This window comes from Rhincodon typus, chromosome 16, assembly GCF_021869965.1.
Source record: "Rhincodon typus isolate 14 chromosome 16, sRhiTyp1.1, whole genome shotgun sequence".
Taxonomy (NCBI): Eukaryota; Metazoa; Chordata; class Chondrichthyes; order Orectolobiformes; family Rhincodontidae; genus Rhincodon; species Rhincodon typus.
This window is the reverse complement of record NC_063347.1, coordinates 20,168,555-20,176,018: the sequence shown is the minus strand read 5'-3', so window position 1 is coordinate 20,176,018 and position 7,464 is coordinate 20,168,555. Positions and strand designations below refer to the sequence as shown.

At 43.0% G+C, this 7,464-nt stretch overlaps 1 protein-coding gene across 1 annotated transcript in view; it reads left to right on the top strand.

Annotated features, from left to right (window-relative positions):
- Positions 1 to 368: 368 nt before the first annotated feature.
- Positions 369 to 7,464, top strand: part of LOC109911546 (protein shisa-5-like) — a 49,993-nt gene continuing 42,897 nt past the window's right edge. The window contains exon 1 of the mRNA XM_048606712.1: positions 369 to 476. Within this exon, the coding sequence (XP_048462669.1) occupies positions 369 to 476 (108 nt within the window). The remainder of the gene's footprint in view (positions 477 to 7,464) is intronic.

The window sequence follows — 7,464 nt, the reverse complement described above, 5'->3', positions numbered from 1 at the left end:
GCTTGTAAAGTCCACATTCAGACCATTGGATTGTAGGCTTCCAAGGCAAAATATGAGTGCTGTTCCTCCAGTTTCTGGATCGCATTGTTGTGACACTGGAAGAGGCCCAGGATGGACATACCATCCAGAGAGTGGGAGGGGAAGTTGAAGGGGTTCGCGACTGGAAGGTAGTGTCCCGGACATAGGTGGGGAGTTCCTGGACCGGGGGGAGAAAATAGAGTCGGTGTCGGCGGTGAGTGGAGCAGCGTCGGCGTCGGCAGGGGCATCCTTGATGTTGGCGGTGACAGCAGCGTCCTTGATGTAGGCAGTGCTCACAGTCTCGGCAGGGAAGTGGCGGTATCCGTGGTGTGGATAGCAGTAGCGGAAGCATGGCTTGCAGTACTGGAAGTGGCGTGGCCGGCGTCGGCGGATGTGACGTGATCTGTGGCGTCCGCAGGTGCTGCGATGGTGACCACATGGTCAATGGTGCCTGTAAAGTGAGAGTTAGTCCTTCATAGAGCGAGAATATGGAGACCTTCATGTTGTGAATTGTCACTGTTTTATATCTCTGTGGTATGTGGGACAATATAAGAATATATATCAATGTGGTGAGATTAGGTACTACTAGCATGCAAACGTAGGTACTTGCTATTCACTAGTGAGATTTCTGTCTCCTTTTTTGAAATATGGTTGCAGAATCATTTTTTTCTCTCCAAATTGAGAATCTCATTTTTGACAATCTCGTCATATTTTCCCAAGTGACTCATCATTGCCCATGTTGTTCAGGGGTTGGGAAAATTCCACCCAATGTTTCAGATCAATAACCTGTCATTGGATCAGCTGTAAGGTTTTGAGTTGAGAATACTGACTCACGCTTACCCTTGTGGAAAATAAACACTTGGAATTTCCTCAGAGTTTTACTCTGATTGACTGATGTAGCTTCAGTGGAAATCGTCAGTGGAAATGCATACATACTCTATATTGATCATCTAACATAAATCCACTGAGAATGCCCAATAAAACTGCCCGATGAATAGATACCTTGTAAATTTAAGTCAATACATCCTCAAACATGAAAATCACCCCAGGAACCTGGATTGCTGGGGAGTTTCCAGCATTAAGACAGATGCACTAAGCTGCCAATCCAGAATAATGTTGTAGGTGTATTGCGACTGCAGTTAAGTAGGTGATGTCAATGCATTCAATTGTAAATTAACATTCTGTGTTTGGCCTTTATATAACTGATTTTATTTTTTACAAATATCTGTCACCTTCCTTGGAGTAAAAGATAAAATTACAGCAGACTCTGAAATGTTCTAAAATGCTCCTGATGGAATGTAAAAATCAGGGGAGGCTGAAATGCCTCCTTTGACTCCTCCAGAGGAAGAGATTAGAATGTGGGCTGAAACCAGAGATGAACATAAAAAGGGACAGCAAAAGTTTCTATGGGTATTGAAATTAGGAAGAGAAAAGTAAGAATGTGGAGATAATGAAGTAATGGGGATGAAGTGAACAAATATTTTGCTTCTGTCTTCACAGAAGAGGACACAGCAAACATTCCAGATATAGCTGTAACCCAGGAGGTGGAAGGGAAGAAGGAGCATAGTGAAATTGCAATCACGAGGGAAGTGGTGCTAAGCAAACCGAAGCAGATGGTCATTGACTTCAGGAAGTGGAGTGGAGGGCACGCCCCTGTCTGCAACAATAGTGCTGAGATGGAGATGGTCAAGAACGTCAAGTTCCTGGGATTGATGATTGCCAACAATCTGTCCTGGTTCTCCCATGTTGATACAATGGTTAAAAAAGATTGACAATGTTTCTATTTCCTCACGACGCTAAGGAAATTCGGCATGTTGACAAGGACTCTTACAAATTCTTATAGATGCATGATAGAAAGTGTCCTGTGTGGATGCATCACAATGTGGTTTAGCAACTGCTCTTCCCAACAAACTACAGAGAGTTGTGAACACAGCCCGGTCCATCACACAAACCAGCCTTCCATCCACTGACTCAATCTATACTCCCCGCTGCCTCTGGAAAGCAACCAACATAATCAAACACCCCTCCCACCCTGGTTATACTCTCTTCCCTGCTCTTCTGTCAGGCAGAAGATACAAAAGTTTGTATACACGTATATATAATTTCTTCCCTGCTGTTGACAGACTTTTGAATGGCCCTGTCAAATTTTAAATTTAAAGTTGATCTCGCTCTCTGTGTCTGTTCTATTACCCTAATGCACTTTGTATCTTATGATCTGCCTGTACTAAACACAAAACAAAACTTTTCACTGTACTGAGGTATATGTCACAATAATTAATCAAGTCAAATCAAACCAGGTCAATCAAATCAAGTCAAATCAAAGGCTGACAGTCTCCCAACCATTCATTCTGGATTTCCATGGATTTCAGTCTAGCATGTTAAAAGAGTTAGCTAATGAGATAACATATGCATTGGTGTTAGTTTTCCAAATTTCCCTAGATTCAGAAAGGTTCCAATCGGACTGGAAAATAGCCAATATAACTTGTTTATTCAGGAAAGGAGGGAGGTAGGAAACAGAAAGCTATGGTCCATTAGCATATTCTGTGAATTGAGGTTATAGCAGCACACTGGAAAAACTCAAGATGACCAAGAAGAGATGGCTAAGTTTCATCAAAGGGAAATAGTATTTAACAATTTAGTGGAGTTCTTTGAAGAAGTAGCATGCTGTGGATGAAGGGGGAGCCTATTCACATGGTTTATTTGGATCTCCAGGAGGCATTTGGTAAAGTTGCCACATCAAAGGTTATTGTGGAAAATAAAAGCTCACAGTGTGGAGAGTAACGTATTGGCATGGATAGAAAATTAGCTGGCTGACAGGATGTAGCGATTGGAGACCCAGCCAGGGGTCTGTGCTGGGGATTCAACTTTGTTACCAGCAATGACGAATTATTTTCTGAGATTCTGTTTCCATTGGAGTTTAGAAAACTGAGGGGTGACTTCATTGAAGTGTAAAAGATCCAGAATGGTCCTGACAAGGTCAAGATGGAAAACCTCTTGTGGATCAATCATTGACAAACATCTTTGTATCCTTTTTGGCCACAGGTGAGATCCCAGAGGACTAGAGAATAGCCAATGTTTTCTCATTATTTAAGAAGGGTAGCAGGGATAAACCAGGAAATTATAGTCCTGCGAACCTCATGTTGGTGGTAGGGAAATTATTGGAAGAGATTCTCAGGGACAAGATCTATACGCATTTAGAAGCAAATGGAACGTGTTAGCAATATATTTTGTACAGGGAAGGTCATGCCTAACTAACCTGATCAAGTTTTTTGAGGAGGTGACAAAGATGATTGATGAGGGAAAAGCAGTTGATGTTATCTACATGGACTTCAGTAAAGTCTTTGACAAGGTCCCTCACGACAGACTGGTACAAAAGGTGAAGTCAATGGTATCAGGGTGAGCTGGCAAGATGGATACAGAACTGACTTAGTCATAGGAGACAGAAGGTAGCAGTGAAAGGATGCTTTTTGGAATAGACAATTGTGACTAGTGGTGTTCCACTGGGATCAGTGCTGGAACCTCTGCTGTTTGTGGTCTACATAAATGATTTGGAGGAAAACGTGATTGGTGTAATTAGTAAGTTTGTGGCTGAAATAAAGTTTGGTGAAGATAGTGAGGAGGATTGTCAGAGGATACAGCAGGATATAGGTCAGTTGGAGGCATGAGCAGAAAATTGGCAGATAGAGATTAATCCAGGCAAATGTGAGGTGATGCATTTTGGAAGGTCAAATACTGCTGCAAATTGTACAGTGAATGGCAGAACCTTTAGGAGTGTTGATATGCAGAGGGATCCTGGTATGCCGGTCCACAAATCACTGAAGGTGGCAGTGCAGGTAGATAAAGCAGTAAAAAAGACCTATGGCATGCTTCCCTTCATTGGAAGGGGCATTGAGTATAAGGATAGACAAGTTATGCTGCAGCTTTATAGAACTTTAGTTAGGCCACACTCGGAATATTGCGTACAGTTCTGGTCACCACACTACCAGAATGATGTGGGTGCTTTGGACAGGGTGCAGAAAAGGTTTACCAGGATGTTGCCTGTATGGGGGATTTTAGCTATGAAGAAAGGTTGGATAGACTGGGTTTGTTTTCACTGGAACACAGGAGATTGGGGGGGGGGGCGACCTGATAGAAGTTTATAAGATGGTGAATGGCATGGATAGAGTGGAAAGTATTAGGCTTTTTCTGAAGGTGGTGGGGTCAATTACTGGGGGGAAGAGGTTCAAGGTGTGTGTGGTGGGGGTGGGGGGAATGTTTAAAAGAGATGTGCAAAGTAAGTTTTTTACACAAAGGGTGGTGAGTACCTGGAACACTTAGTGGTGTTCCATTAGTAGAACACACTGCCAGAGGAGGTGGTGGGTGCAGTCACAATAGCAGCATTCAAGAAGCACCTGGACGAATCCATGTATTAGCATAGAAGGGCAAAATGTGTTGGTGTAGGTTTGGAGCACCAAAGGACCTGTTCCCGTGCTGCATTGTTCTTTGTTCTAATCCAAAACTAGGAGGCACTTTTTTGAAAATTAGGGGTCGCCCTTTCAGGACAGAAATGAGGGAAATTCATTTCTCTCAGAGAGTTGTGTGACTTTTGAATGCTCTGCCTCAGGGCATGGTAGAGGTGAGGTCCCTAAATGTTTTTAAGATAGTGGTGGATAGATTCTTGCTGGGTAGGAGAATTAGGAGTAATTGGGCACAGCTGGAAATGTAGACTTCAGAACACAAACAGATCAGCTGTGATTTTATTGAGATGCGGATCAGGCTCAAACGGCCGAATGATCTATTTCTGCTCCTACTTTGTATGTACTTGCTGTGACTTATAGCAGCTAATCCAAGAGCTGTTATAATGTTAGGATATCTGTCACAATTTCACACCATAAGACCATAAGAAATACGAACCAGAGTAGGCTGTTCAGTCCTTGAAAGCTGATCTGACACTCCTCACATTCGCTCTCCTGCCCTTTCCTCATAACTCTTCATTCCTCTACTGATGAAGAATCTATCTATCGCAGCCTTAAATATGCACAAAGACTCATCCCCTGCCCCTGACAGCTCTCTCTGGCAAGGAGTTCCAAAGGCTGTCATCCCTCTGAGAGAAGAAATTCCCCCTTATCTTAGTCTTCAATAGGCACCCCTATATTCTGAGGCTATGTTCTGTGGCCCTAGACTCTCCCATGAGGAGAAACAAAGCACTTGGTCTTTCTCACAGCCCTTTAGCAAGTATTTAGCTGATGTCATCCAGTATTAATATTCACACATCAAAATGGAACTTGGCAGAAGGCAGAGGAAAAATATGGATGATTGGAAAAACAGATTGTGGATTCTTTCTTTTAGCTGTTCTTGAGTGCATTGCTGCGGAATTGTTGTTTATGTTTGTAGATGTTTGTAGCATATTTCTCTCATCATTGTCAGCGTCATTCTCTGAAGATCATTCTTTCGAATTAAACTGGAGGAAAGCAGACGACGGAAATAATGAATGGAACCATCTACTCCCAGAGATATTGTATTTGAAGTTGTGAGAAGCAGCTGTTTTGGGGAGGGGTGGGGATGGGGGGTGGCAGTGGTTGGGGTGGGGGATAGTGTACCCAAACCATGCCACCTTCTCATCTCCACTGTAATAGAATTCTGCGCAGGAAGACCTATGATCAACCTACATGTCCCACTGCCAACTGAGGCCATTCTGTGGCCAATTAAGGACAACTTGGGACCTCACCTTGTTGCCGCTGGCATTGACTCATCTGCAGGTGGGCCTGTCACCATGTGCCATCCATGGTAGGTGCCACCCTGTGGGCACTTGTCGTCTGGGTCCACTATTCAAATGGAATCAGAGCCTGATCAAGTTACTGGACACGAGGCAGGGAATGATGCTTTAGTGTCTCCAAAATTATAGAGGGCGAGTGGATGTCATTTTGAAATTACGGATTAATAATTAGCAACATCAGTACAAAAGACAAGCCTGAAGTGTTTGCAACCACTGTCGCACAGAAATGCCAAGTGGGTGAGCCATCTCAGCCTCCTCCTGAAATGCCCAACATCATAGATACCAGCTAAAAGATACTCATCATAAATTTGATTCATTTCATGTGATATTAAAAAAAAGGCTGAAGACACGGGAACTAGTGGGGCTGTGTACCCTGACAACATATTGATAATAATATGGAGGATTTATGCTCCAGAACTAGCTTTGCTCCTAGCCCCTGATGCAGTAAAGCTACAACCCTGACACGTACCTGACAATGTACAAAATGGCCCAGGAATGCCCTGCCTTCAATAGGCAGGACAAACGCAGCCTATCAGCTGACCCTTGATCATCAGTTTATAAAGCAATCAAGAACGAGATGGCACAGATGTAAACTGATTTGCAAAAGAAGTAAAATATGATGTGAGAAAAATCTTTTTCAGATAACGAGTGGTTTGCATCTGGAATGCACTGCCTGGAAGTGTGATGGTGGCAGGTACAGTAAAAGCACTCAAGAGGACATTAGATGCCTATTTAAATAGAAGCATTAAGCAAGAGAATGGCACTAAGTCACGGTGCTCGTTTGAAGAGCTGGTTTGGACACAATGGGCCAAAGGGCCTCTTTCTGCGATTCTGCGTCACTGACCGTGCTTATCCAGTGGCACTTACTCAGCAATGACCTGGTCACTGATATTCAGTTTATGTCTCGGCTCCTGGCTTTATTAAAGCCTTGATCCAAACATGATCCAAAAGGGCTGAACGCAAGAAGCAAGTTGAGTGTGACTGCCCTTATTACTAAAGCAGCATTTGACTAAATACTGCAGCAAGAAGTCCTTGAAATATGAAACAGGAGGAAAGATTGATGTCATACTTACGACCGTATAAAATGATTCTGGTTTTTGGAAGTCAATCATCTCAGTCCCAGGACATCTTTCCACCAGCTCCTCAGGGTAGCGTCCTAGGCCAAGCCATCATCAGCTGCTTATCCAATGACCATCCCTCTATCATATGGTCAGACTGGGGATGTCACTGCTAATTATGCGATGTTCCATACCATTTGCGATTATAACCGTATTTGCTACGATTAAGAATGTCTTAAACATTTCATGCATATTATTAAAGGTGAGATTGAGAAGCCAGAAATTATTGTACACATTAGTAGGAGTGACATTCTCAGGGAACAGATTAAAGCAGTACAGAGTGAATTTAAGAGGTCAGGTAGAAGACTAAAATTAAAGGAGATAAATCAATGGCTGTACTGCTGGTTCATTGTTCAGGGATTCATGTTTTTGGACAATTGGAATGTCTTTTGGGATAGAAAAGACCTGTTCAAAAAGGATGGGTCTAACCTAAATAAAAGCCGAAAGAACTGTGGATTCTGTAAATCAGGAACAAAAACAAAGTTGCTGGAGAAGCTCAGCAGGTCTGGCAGACACTGTGAAGGAGAAAACAGAGTTAACGTTTCGGGTCTGGTGACCTTTCCTCAGAACCTC